Source organism: Benincasa hispida, chromosome 3 (assembly GCF_009727055.1).
Source record: "Benincasa hispida cultivar B227 chromosome 3, ASM972705v1, whole genome shotgun sequence".
In the NCBI taxonomy this organism is placed as follows: domain Eukaryota; kingdom Viridiplantae; phylum Streptophyta; class Magnoliopsida; order Cucurbitales; family Cucurbitaceae; genus Benincasa; species Benincasa hispida.
Window position 1 is genome coordinate 3,784,458 of NC_052351.1, and position 12,641 is coordinate 3,797,098.

Sequence of the window (12,641 nt, forward strand, 5' to 3'; positions counted from 1 at the left end):
TAAATTCAAATTTTCTCCAAATCATAGGACCAAATTTACAATTTAACCTTTTTTTTTTCTTTTTTACATTTCGAACATAAATGAGATAACTTTTGACATTTTAACTTCAAGCTTTAACTAATTTAACCTTACAAAATTGGAATTAAACATTGTATTTTATAATTTATTGAACAAAGAAGAGGAAAAGGGAAAAAAGAAATAGCAAAGAGTAATTATTACATATGCTAAAATAGATTGGACTAGTCAACTTTGAATTAAATGGGGGAAAGGGTTAATTTAAAAAGCCCTATGGATTATAGAGTCTAAAGAAAATGATAAGGTCTAGTCTCCATCCCTAAACAACAAAATCTTACATACAAACGGCTGCAATACAAAATCTTAAAAAACAGCTGCAATTTCCAGAGAAAAGATCCTCTGTTTTCCCGTATGAACTATCATGGATTGCAAACCCTAACCCCATCCTCTCCCCTAGGGCTTACAAAAATTAATTCAGACTCTTAGATTCTCTCTCTCCACCGCACTTTTTCTTGAGTTTTGAAACTTTGCACTTTAATGCCCTTTCCCTTTGGGCCTGTCTTGTGCTGTGCTGGTGGTGCTATTTGTAGGGACAATTGCCCTTGAAAATGGCGTCCATGGAATGGAATACAACCAAATTACACTTTTGGAACTTCGAACCCACTCCCTTTTCCAACACTTCAAACCCTATATTCCATTTTTATATATTTTCAATTTCCATTTAGATTGCATATACCATCCAAACTCTTTTCATATTAAACTATATTTACGAATCTATAATGAAAATTAGCCTAATCGTAATGAATTTTTATTGATGTATCTATCGTAATGAGTCTTAATCGTAATTTAATTGAATTATTTTTTTATCATATTTACCTAGTCATTTTGCAAACATAATCTGATTTTGATTGAAGTTGTTTATATTGCATTCATAATGAGATGAATAACATAATATTAGTATACGAACAAACACTAAAATGAATATTAAGAAATTAGAATTGCTTATTGATGAAAAAAATTGTTTATAGTTATCATCTCCACTACTCGTTAGTAAATATTTGTAGTAGTTGTTATCAACCCCACTTTTGATATGATGATCGACAACATATAAAAATAAAAAATGATAAAATAGTTTTTATTGAATGATCGTTATCGATGAACTTGGAGTGATAAATAAAGGGCAAGAATTGGAAAAATAGTTTAAACTATCATTAAAATAAAAATCATGGATCCCACGTAATTTTCAAATATAATTAAATTGAAAGAGGTCTTTTTTTCACTGAAAAATAATTACTTTACTTTTGAAATTCTTAAAATCACAACTTATTTATTTATTTAAAATTTGCTTTGAATAAACCAACAAGCACACCCAAAACTACCAGAATAGGGAAGAAAAGGTGTATGTTCTTGAGAGAGCGTGGTGTAGTGGGCATTAGGGCGAATCGATGGCTTTAAATTAAGTCTGCACCAAAAAGATAGGGGATTGATTTTATTTGTTATTTTTTCAGTTAATTTAAATAAATTACATTATTTATTGGGGGAAAAAAATAAAACTGCGCAGACACAGACTGGCAGCAGTTTCGAAATTACAGTTCACAGTTCCTTTGCTACTCACCCTTCCCCCTCCATCTCGTTTTTTATTTATTTTTTATTTTCACTAAAGAAGTGACAAATATTTTTAAAATATCGTTGGAATATAAATCATCATACATTAAAAATATTTATCATTTATTTTTGGAAACAGTGAGTTGAATATTAAAACTAGAGATGTCCACCTGCGTTTCTCATCTCTATTTCATTTTTCATCTCTGTAAAATTTTCAACAGAAATTCAAATGTGAATTCTCTGCACAAAATTTGCAGAGATAGATTTTCTGGTGATAAACTTTTTTTTGTTAGTTTTTTTTTAAAAAATCAATTAATTTAACTCATTAATGTGAGTAAATTTAAATTAAATAATTAACTCTATCATTAAAATGTTTATTAGGGTTAATTTTACATGACAATTTGGATTCGCAAAGTTTGACCTAAAAAAACTAATAAACATTAATAGAAAGAAATAAATATTAATCAAATTATTCATATATATAATCTAAATTTAAATTAATTATCTTGACCAATAAATAACTAAACTTGAAATTTAAATGTAATATTTATATAATAATAATAATATAACATTAAATAATTATATTAAATAAACAAATAGAAGCTAACCGGAACAGGGATAGAGAATGCATTCCCCGTCTTCGTTTAACTCGAGTAATTTTTTTCCCACTCCCTAATTCTCTGCCTAATTGGAAAATCTCAACCCCATTCTAGATAGACTTCGTGGAAAAATTGAATTAAAACAACGCAAACAAAAATGAGAGGTTGGCAAAAAAACCATTCCATAAAAAAACATATTAGAAAAAGTAAAAACTAAAAAGGGAAAGTAATATGAAAAATTAAAGTGTGATAAGACCTTCAAAAATCCCATCCTGGTTTGGTTAGAGAGAAAAAGGAAAGGAAATGAAAGGAAAGGCAGGAAAAACCAAAACAGGAAGATCCTTGTCTGCTCTGCCTCTGTTTCAAAGATCATCATTATAGTTAGAATGGACTGATTTTACACTTACCCAACCTCCCTCTGTCACAATAGTGTATGGTTATGACTTATGAAATGAAAAGAGTGAGCTTTGCTTAGCTCACCTAGGTGTATGTTCTTACCATAAATGAAGCTGAATCTCAACCCCCTTTCTGTTTTTGATCTTCTACATTTATGAGTTGCTGTTAAATACTGTTGGGTTTGTTAATCCTTTAACTGCCCATTATTTATTCTTTTACTTCTTTTGGTCCAGTGGCTGTGCCTGGTTCCTCAACCCTTACTTTACTCCCACAACCCAAATACATCTGTCATCAAACTGCCTTCCCTTCTGCTACAATTTTTTTTAACTGTGTCATCTGTTGTTAAGTATTTGTTTGGTTAAAAAATTTATTGCCTTCAATGGACTATTTTACCATCTGACATGGTACATAAACTTAATATACATACATACACCAGGAACATATCTGACCCAAGAAGACAAAATAAAGAAGAAATTTAAATAACCCACTCCGAGTTTGGCCTAAAAACTTCATGAGCCAAGCCAAGCCACACAACTAAATATATCAGCTTTTACATTGTAGGTTTCTAGACTAAACAACTCTTTACGTTGTAGGTTTCAGAGTTTTATATAAGTAAACTTTTGGTCAGTAAATTTCTTTTCTTCCTTTTCAATACTAAAATATCTGATATAAAATGAATCAGATCGTATACAAAGACAGATGATCCTTGAGCAGAAAAATAACCTCACACAGCATAATAATGTTGATGAAATTAACGACATTAAGTCATGGTGTCTAGGTTGAAAACAAAGGGTCCAAATAGCTAGCTAAGCTTAAGCATATTTGTTTTCCCAACCAAAAAGGAAGAACAGCAAAAGACCTTAAGTCAAGAAGTCCTGCAGTAAAAGAAAGACATCATGTTCTATGTTGAATTACAATCCCACTACTTGATAATGTTAACAAAGTCACGCTTCTTCCCCGTCAAACAAAGGACCAGTTTATGAACATGAAACCTAGACAGTGATTGGAATCATCATCATTCAGAACCTTCCAGGCAACTGCTTGCTCATAAGAAATGGGACGACCCATACTGGATACGCAGATGCCCGAGGGAAGATTTGCAAACCCCTGCAAGGTGACAGAACATTTATATGAGAAGTATTCTTGATATGCCTATATTATTCAGGAGATGATAGATTAAGATAAATCATATAGTGTTATTAATTTATACCTGCTGCATTATCTTGGGGAACTCGGAACAGAGAATCTTCCGACCCGCCTCATCGAGAATTTTGTCGAGCATTATATCTTGCAGGCCAACAAGAGTGGTTTCAAGCATGTCCAGACCAGCCTGGTTAGCAAAGGTGAACACAGCAGATGCCTGCAATGAAGTTTTTCAAAATAATGTCAGCTATCCGGAGCAGTTTAATGACTTGGCATATAATTCAATTTCAAAGGTTGTAATGGCGATTACGTTGGTTTTGACGGAGCAACACATGATTGAATCGGAGTGGTGCCAAAGCTGCTTCAACATGGCATCCCCGGACTGGGAATCGGCTTGAAGGAGATCAGCTCCAACATGGATCCTGAAACACCAAACCATTGATAAGTAGAGCATTGAGGGAAGGGGAGTTCACCATGCATTGATCAGAAGCGATATAAGGAAATTTCATGGCTCATTTCATATACTTCAAAGTATTTTCTGAGGAAGGAAAAATTACTGCCAAGGACACTAGGGAACTACATATTATGTACCTGTAGCTTCGGCAAATCCATCGAGCCAAAGTGAGAGCTTCAGGGGAACCAGGAAGAGGTTTTAGTCCCATATTGGAACTCAACCGCGAAGGGGAAATGGCCATGGCAACCCTTTGAACAGACCCTACAACACTACGAACGTACTGTCGGGCCATAGCAGCCACATTTTCTTGTAAGTGATTCTCAAAGGTGAACTGGAAAGCAATGGTCAAGACTGAACGAAGGTTGTAGCTGCTCAAATCAGTTTCACCAGCAGAACGTGCAGCATTGGCACCAACTTCAAGTGTAGACGCCAAATCCAATGTTCGAGCAGCAGTAGGTTCATCCTGCCATGGATGAAAAACAGAGGCGAGGAAAAAACAAGTTAATTTATGTTTCTTTTGAATAAAAGATATCCACGCGAAAGAGTATGCCCAAGATGGTGATTTAATGCAGAGACCGACCGTTTTCTGATCCAGCGGTATGACACGAAACCCTGAAGTAAGTAGTGGAGCATCATCAGCAAAAGATTCATCTATAGGTGCAAACACAAGCTGAGCACAAGCTCCAACTGCATTCTCATCGACCCCACTACAGAGCTGCCACGAAGTTGAAAAAACATATCATCAGGAGGTGACTAACAAAAACGCACATTGGATAAGAACATGCAACTAAAATGTAGTGAACTCACCTGCAATAAGTACATATCTCGTCCAGCCAAAGCAACATCTTCAGGAGAGAATGCAAGGCCCTCCAGCCGAACCACCTCCAAAAACTGCACAAAGATATTGTCATATATACAGTAAAACGAAATGACTGAAGGAATTATTTCAAAGATGGAAATTCTTACCTCCTCATGTTCCACAGTAGGAGCCAGAGGCAAAATAACCTGGCTGCTAGGGAAGCCACCGGGCCTTGCACAAGGAACAGCATATGGACTGGCTTTTAAACTTGCAGCAGAGTACGCATCAACTCCATAATCAGCCCATTCAGACCGATGCTCTCTCAGGAATCGAACAAGCAAAGCAGGGGGAACATTCTGCAAATAACGAGTGGACAAGTTAAGATTGAAACCAAGTACCAATTATTCAGATGTACAATGTACAAACCAATTATTCACCTGAAGCAACATTGACGCTTTTGCACACATGACTCCTCCGCCAAAAGAGGGATACAAAGATGTGTTATACTGGGATCCAGGAAACTTGTTTGCTGATGAGTTTATCACAATTGTCACGTCCTCCACACCATCACTGCCCATAGGTGACCAACCATCATCAGCAAACCCATTGATAGCGTCGTTGAAACCCCTAAAGACCATTTTAAGGTATGATTAGAACTAAAGAAAGCAGTACTCAATGACAATCATAAATCATCATTAATTATCAAGTTCTCCACAGTAAAAAACCCAGTCATGATCATGCGCAAGCACTACCTGCAAAGTTTTTGACTAAACATCCGTAGTACAGCTGGTTGACGTCCGCCAGTACATTGAATCTCTCCATTAGTCTCTTGTGCAATTTGTCTAATGTGACGCAATGCCTGAGAACACAAATTTGACCCATACAGTGAGAACAAATATGATTTAGTTGTCAAAAGAGTGGAACCTTATGCAACAATTCTTACAGAAATTGTCATTTTCTGAGCAAGGATCTTGGATGACTCATAAAGTGGCCTAAGAACTTCAGGGACACTCCAAACCTATAAATGGAATAAAAGATGTAGAGAAAAATGTACCCAAAAAATCAAGATTTATGAAGTTTAATACTTAAAGTTGAAAGCTCACATCCAAATCAACATGATCAACAATGTGAATAATTGATCCACCGCCCTCGCACGCTCTTATTAAATAGCCACTAGGAAGCATCTCGGCTCTTACAAAAGTAGATGGCGGAGGCCCTGCTGGGCCACCACTTGAAGAAGATAATGACCTCTCACAAACCTGCAACTCATTCCAAAAGAAAAGATGCATCAAGACTCATCTGGTCTTTGTTCCCACGAAGTAAAATACAATGCCTTAAAAAAGCCCGTCTGAATCAACAAATAGTACCAAAACTTCGAATTTCTCAAATGAAGATGCAAAATAAAGTATCTTTAACCAAGAAATATATAATTAAAAATAATGGTAAAAAAAGATGTGGTCAATGAATATACCACTAGACTGCCATCATCTAGACTTGTTGTATATCTCATAGTCCAGAAGTCACGTGCTGCTGCTAATGTCGTTGGAGCGTAAGTCTAATAAGAAAACAAATGGAATTAGAAACAGTAGAATGGAAACTTAAATCATAGAAGAGACAGAATAAATAACATAGCGAACCTGCATATATATGAGCTCTATTGTTCCCCCATTTCCCGTAGGAATTACACTTAATACATTAAGACAGCGGCAGTCACGATACCATGAAAGGCGATCTTTGAGAATTTCTGCAACCTGCATCGATTAAATTTCATGTCTATGATCCAAACACAAGAAAGTTTCCAAAAATGAATCATCATTTTCAAGGGCATGAAATTTTACTTCATATTACCTTTGTCGGCTCTAGACTAACAAGACCACAGGCTCGCGCTGCTACCCCACTGCAATTGCGGGAAACAGCAACGATTCCAATAGAATCCGGACCAGGCTGTGCAAATATGAATACATTCATTATAACCATTCAGTAAAACATAAATCAAGTAGAAAATTAGAAACTGAACCAAAAACCTTCAGGAGTTGAGTGCAAATGTGCTTTAGTCCTATAATTCAAAGAATACTCACCTTCATCCCAATCATCTGGACCCAGTCGACAGCAGTTCCTGTAGCCTTGGAAAGGAACTCTGCCAGGGTCTCCTCAGCTACCGCGAGAAGACTATGAAAAGCAATTTCAATATTACATCTAAAAACAAGGGTGAGAAAGAAAAAACTAGTGAAATATGAAGCAAGTAGTTAAATTTACTAACCCAGCTGGGTTGTTAACATCCTTATTAGGATGCTGAGGATTTGGATTTTGCTGTTGTTGAGACTGACCGCTCATGACTACAGACTCACAGCTATTGTCTGTAGTTGTTCCAGATGCCTATTGGAGAGATAAGTAAACTCATTTTTACGCAGATGAAATCAAAATTATATGAAAAATCATTGTAAAGTGAACTGAAGTTGGGAATAGCTTGAAGGGGATAGACTGAGGTGAAAGGGATTACATTATGCAGTTGCTGGCGCATAAATCCATTCTCATATACCAAATGAGACACCTGCTTCTGTAAACGGTCATTCTCCTCCATCAACAATTTGTTCATCGCAGACAACTTTCTGTTTACGCTCTGGAGGCGAGATGATTCCTTCCTCTGCTTCTCACGGCATCTAGCAGAGAATTAAGGAAAACAAACAATGAAGTTGTTTGCAAATAATCTAGAGCGTTAGTTTATCATCTGTCTTCATCCAAGACTGATGTTTGACATCAAGGAAACAGTACAAACAGAAGCTTACAAATTTCAACTAGTGTTTGAAAATGACAGACAAGTCACAAAGTCCATGCTTTAATACCATCCAAATAAGAAAAAGAAAATCCTGTTTCAAAACCATACAAAATTCACAGTCCACAGTCCAATCTCCCAGGAGAGACTCTATCCAAGTAATAAATGTGAGAAATTTTACCAAAACAAACAAATAAGTAAAAAGAGAGGTAGATTAGAACAGTTTAGACTTTAAAACCTGCAACTTAAAGTAGAAAAGTCTGCTAAATATTAAATCACTGGTCAATAGGCTAAATAGTTTTCATTCAAATCCAAACCATTGCAGACAGAAATCCAGCATTTGAAAGAACTTCAACCCCAGAAACATGGTAGGATCTTTTATTTCAAACAAATCACGACCATATTAGAAATATCCTTAAGGATTTTTAACAACCATAAATTTCATCCCAAAAAGGCCAAACTGAAGGTCAGATTCTCATAATCATCGGGAGATCCAGTTCCTTATTGAAGAAGACGACGAAAAGATATGGCAAAAAGAAGTAAAGTTACTGAATACAGAAATCTTATGGAAAAATGTGGTTATTTCCAATCAGTAGCATCATTTCCATATAAACCCATCTCCCACAGCTATTCATCTCCTTACTTAGATGTACCACAAGCTCAGAGCCCAAACCAAAACTTTTGACAATATTGCAGATGGCAAAAACAAACAAACAAGAAAGCAAAGTACAGGTTCTCTGTAAGAAATGTTATCCTTCTTGAAAAGAAGAGCAAGATGAAAAAAAGACAACTTTAAAAACAGTCTACAAGAAAAGGCCAGTTTTGAAACAAACATTATACCTGCGATTTTGAAACCAAACTTTGATCTGTTTAGGCTCAATGTTAGAAAGGATTGGGCACTCTCTAATGAGCTGCTGCCTTCTGAGAGAACTAGGCTTCGGACATTCTGCATAAACTCTCTCTAATGCCTCAACTTGCTCGGGTGTATACCGTACGTATTTGCTTGAATCCATTTGTTTGTTTGATGAATCTTTGTGGATAACAAGCGCCATGTACCTTTAACAGCAAACTCGAACAAAGAGGCAAACGAAAGATTTCAAAGCTCAAAAGATTCAAAACCCACCAAAAGGAGAGCCTCAAGAACTAGATTTTTTTGCTAAGGGAAAATGGGAAGTTAACAAAATGGAGTTTTAGGGTCGTCTTGTTCTTCTTCTTTAGCGGTGTTGGTGTTGCTGTTAGTCTTTTTACCGGGCAGGCTCTCTCCTCCAAGAGAGCCTCCTCTCTCCTTCATCAGTTAGTGCTCTGCTTCTTCCTCAAAGCACACAGGTTGAAGAAGAGCATGAACAGAGTCCTTTGGTCTTTACCACCAAAAAAACACCAATTTCGAGGACTTAAAACACAAAGAAGAGGAAAAGAAAAGGAATAACAAAAACCCAAATAACAAAACCAACCCAACAGAGAGAGAGAAACAAAATTTGAATAAATGGAAAAAGAAAATGAGGTGAGGGGTTGTTTGAGGTTGAGGAATTGTGGGTTTGTAAGTGGACAGAGAAAGTATAAACAGAAGAAAACAAACATCCAATGGAAATCCAAAGGCCAGGTGGCCAAATTCCTTTTCCCAACTTTTCTCTCTCTGGGTTTTTCTGCAGAAATAAAAATTGAAAAATCCCACTTTCTTCCCACTGAGTGATGTGAAATTTCAAAAGAAAAAGAAAAAAAGAAGGATTAATTGAGAGGAGGCAGAGTCAGAAGGACTGAGAAGGGCATTTGTTTTATTTAAAGCCTGTCACTCACATATACACAGAAGGCAGAGAGAACGTTTCTTTTGAACAAATGGGTACTGTTCATCTTCCTCTCTCTCACTAATCTCTCTAAACAAAAAAAAAAAAAAACAAAACAGTCAGAGCTCAGAACTCAGAAGAAAGAACCATCGTTCTTTCTTGCTTTCCCCCAATCTCTTTAACAACAGATGTTCACGAGATGAATGTATGATATTAGACTTTTTGTTGTGTATCAATCTCTAAGAACTGTGATATATACAGCATGTGTGTTCGTATGTATTTATATAAGTTTGATGGATTGACAACAGAATATCTGAAAGGGAATAGGACTTTTAGGTGAAGATGAAGAGGGAGAAAGTGGCCAAAATTATTACTTTTGCCCTTTGCCTACTTATACTTTATTTTTGGCAGCATTCTATTGCATTTTCCATTTTTGTGCTATTTTCTTAACTAGGCAATGTTTTACTTTAAAGAATGTGTAAAGGTTTGTATTTTTTAGATCCATGTTGGTGTTTCTAAGTTCAGCATTTTAGATACCATATCTTTATTTTTGTGATATGATTTGTTTCCATTGAATTTACCTTATTATAGCTGTTTTAGAAAGTTCAGTTTGTTGGGTTTGTAATTACTCATGTGCTTGGTTGCTCTAACTTGTACAAGTATAGAGGTGATGTGCATGCACTTAATCCAAAATTTATGGTGGATTTAATGGATGGTTGTTTTAGCCCATTTTAGTTAATAAATTTTAACCACTTGATGAAAGATAGCTAAAAAAATTTCACCAATGCAAGGAAATAGTTAAATAAAAGTTTAACTCGTCAACAAAGATAAATATAGTCTCTTTAGAAAGTTCGATTAGACTCGTCTCAACTTATCTCAATGTTAATTCAATTTTAATACTATAAAGACCTATTGATCAACCACAACTACATTAGTGTTACTCAACTAGCTACTGAATAATAACGATGAGTTTGTAATATTCCACGAGACAAAAAAAAAACTCTTCGATTTATTGAACAAGCTTAATCACATAAACTATTAATTATAAGTTAAATGACAAAGTTTTTCTATATTATTTTTGTTTTTTCAACTCTTACGTACCCGCAAAATCAATTTATGATAGTTGCAAGAAAGAGAAGGTAAATAATGGTGAGTTGATTTAGCATGTCACTTCAAGTTAGTTTTAACAATTTGTGAATGAAAATAAATGAGTTTTAAGTCAAGCTACATGGATTAACTAAAAAATAAAGCTTTGTCAACTTGAAGTTTTAATTTATTTATGAATTAGTGATTTAAATAGTAACATTACGGCTCTTCATTGATTTGTCGCTCGTTTTTATTTGATCTTATTTATTACATTGATTATTCATATAGTACATATACGTACATAAATTTCCAAATGTCTTTTTATGGAGTCTTCACTTTTATAGAAACCTCAAATCTCCTCATCCATTGGAACTTTATTCAAAGAATAATTTAAAGAAAATTAGTGAATGTGGATGACTATTCATCTATTATTGTTCATCTCACTTCCCAAAGTCAATTAAAAACAAAAAGTGGTAATGAAGGGAACAATGGAGGAAGAAAAAATGTATCAATAATGAGAGTGGAATGGTCATGAAACACTACTAATAGTCTTCAAGGTTACTTCTTTGTGGTGAACACAAATGGCATCAAATTTGTGAATTAGAAGTCTTTTTGTGGCTTTTATGATTTTGGTAATAATATTTTCTTTCAAACTCTCACATTTCATTGCATTTTTCATAAATAACATGGTCAACAATACTTAAACTAGGGTATATTTAACTTTCATTTGTTTGTATATTGTTCGTTTTTATTTTGATGTAGTTTTCATGATGTTGATAAATAAATATTTCAATTCTCTTTTTCCATAAATAATTTGGTCGATAATACTTAAAATATAGTTGGATATTTAACTTTCATTTGTCTATATCTCTTCATTTAGGTGAAAATTAACATTTACATTTTAAAATTGACCTATTAATTAATTTTCACGATCTTTAAACTTCTTTAGTTTTAAACAATTTGTGGGTTTTTTTTTCTTTTTTTGAGTTTTGTCATTTTTGTTGGGTCTAGTGTGTGAACAATGAGTCAATTGTCTCAAATGGATTATTCACTCCAACTCCATACTTTTGGGTTTTGATTCCTTATAAAATTAATTGACTACCTTAACATTATACTTAGGTTGACTCAGATTTTTTAATATATATCTCTGTCTTTTAGAAGGTCTAAAAAAAGGATCTATTTGTGTGTTTAGGCAAATCAACACAAAAATAAAATGGTTATATATGTAATTTTGGGAATAATGAATAGAAATCTATTGGGAAAAGGCAAGGCCTATGGGCTATATAGTGTTGTTAAAGCAATATGTAATGTATGTGTTTCAGATTAAATTGATGACAAATTTTTAGAGTACAATGGTTGATTTACTGCTAAATGCTATCATTCATTATTGGACAACACTATTTTGTAGCTGACGCATTGAAACTCTAAAAGACAAGATATTTGGAGAGAGAAAGGAAATTAGATAATTATAAGCTGGTTTATAATAAAATGGAGAAATTTGAGACCTTTTGTATAGTTGTAAAGTGAAGAGTTTAGAATTTTAAGATTTATCTAACTTTTATTAAAATAATAATAATAATAATGCCTATTTGATAATCATTTAGTTTTTGTTTTTATTTTAATTTGAGTTTGTAACTACTTCTACCTCTAATTTTTTTTATTTGTTATATACTTTTTACCAATGGTTTAGAAAATCAGACCAAATTTTGAAAACTAAAAAAACTTTTAAAAACTTTTTTTTTTTTTGGAGATTTGACTAAAAGTTCAACTATTGAACTTAAGAAAGTAAGAAAAAAAAATGAGAAAATAAGCTTAGTTTTCAAAAACAAAAAATAAAAAATGAAATAGTTATCCAACAGAGCTTAAATATAAATTAGGGTTGGGTTAAAAATGTTAAAAAATATTAAATTCGGGTTACCTCATTTCAGGGTCAGGTCGGGTAATACATATATATAAAAGTTAAAAAAAACAGTCAAATTAAAAAAAAAAA

General features: G+C 34.0%; 1 protein-coding gene across 1 annotated transcript; it reads right to left on the minus strand.

The window, feature by feature from the left end:
* Positions 1-3,301: 3,301 nt before the first annotated feature.
* LOC120074088 (homeobox-leucine zipper protein ATHB-14-like) lies at positions 3,302-9,797 on the minus strand. Its single transcript, XM_039027081.1, has 18 exons — positions 8,625-9,797; positions 7,512-7,671; positions 7,272-7,387; positions 7,090-7,180; positions 6,860-6,955; positions 6,649-6,762; positions 6,483-6,566; positions 6,115-6,270; positions 5,955-6,029; positions 5,764-5,870; positions 5,449-5,638; positions 5,179-5,367; positions 5,020-5,103; positions 4,793-4,927; positions 4,350-4,675; positions 4,069-4,180; positions 3,826-3,975; positions 3,302-3,722 (listed from the first exon to the last, which is right to left on the minus strand). The coding sequence occupies exons 1-18, from the start codon at positions 8,834-8,836 to the stop codon at positions 3,576-3,578; spliced, it is 2,544 nt and encodes an 847-aa protein (XP_038883009.1). The 5' UTR covers positions 8,837-9,797; the 3' UTR covers positions 3,302-3,575.
* Between the last annotated feature and the right edge of the window lie 2,844 nt (positions 9,798-12,641).

Bases quoted from the DNA above. Each gene is read 5' to 3' on its own strand.
- LOC120074088 (XM_039027081.1), bottom strand. From the start codon at position 8,836: ATGGCGCTTGTTATCCACAAAGATTCATCAAACAAACAAATGGATTCA. The intron at 5,639-5,763 runs GTAGTGCTTGCG...AATGGTCTTTAG, and splicing joins TTTAGTCAAAAACTTTGCAG to GGGTTTCAACGACGCTATCA. The intron at 3,723-3,825 runs GTATAAATTAAT...GTCACCTTGCAG, and splicing joins TCCCCAAGATAATGCAGCAG to GGGTTTGCAAATCTTCCCTC.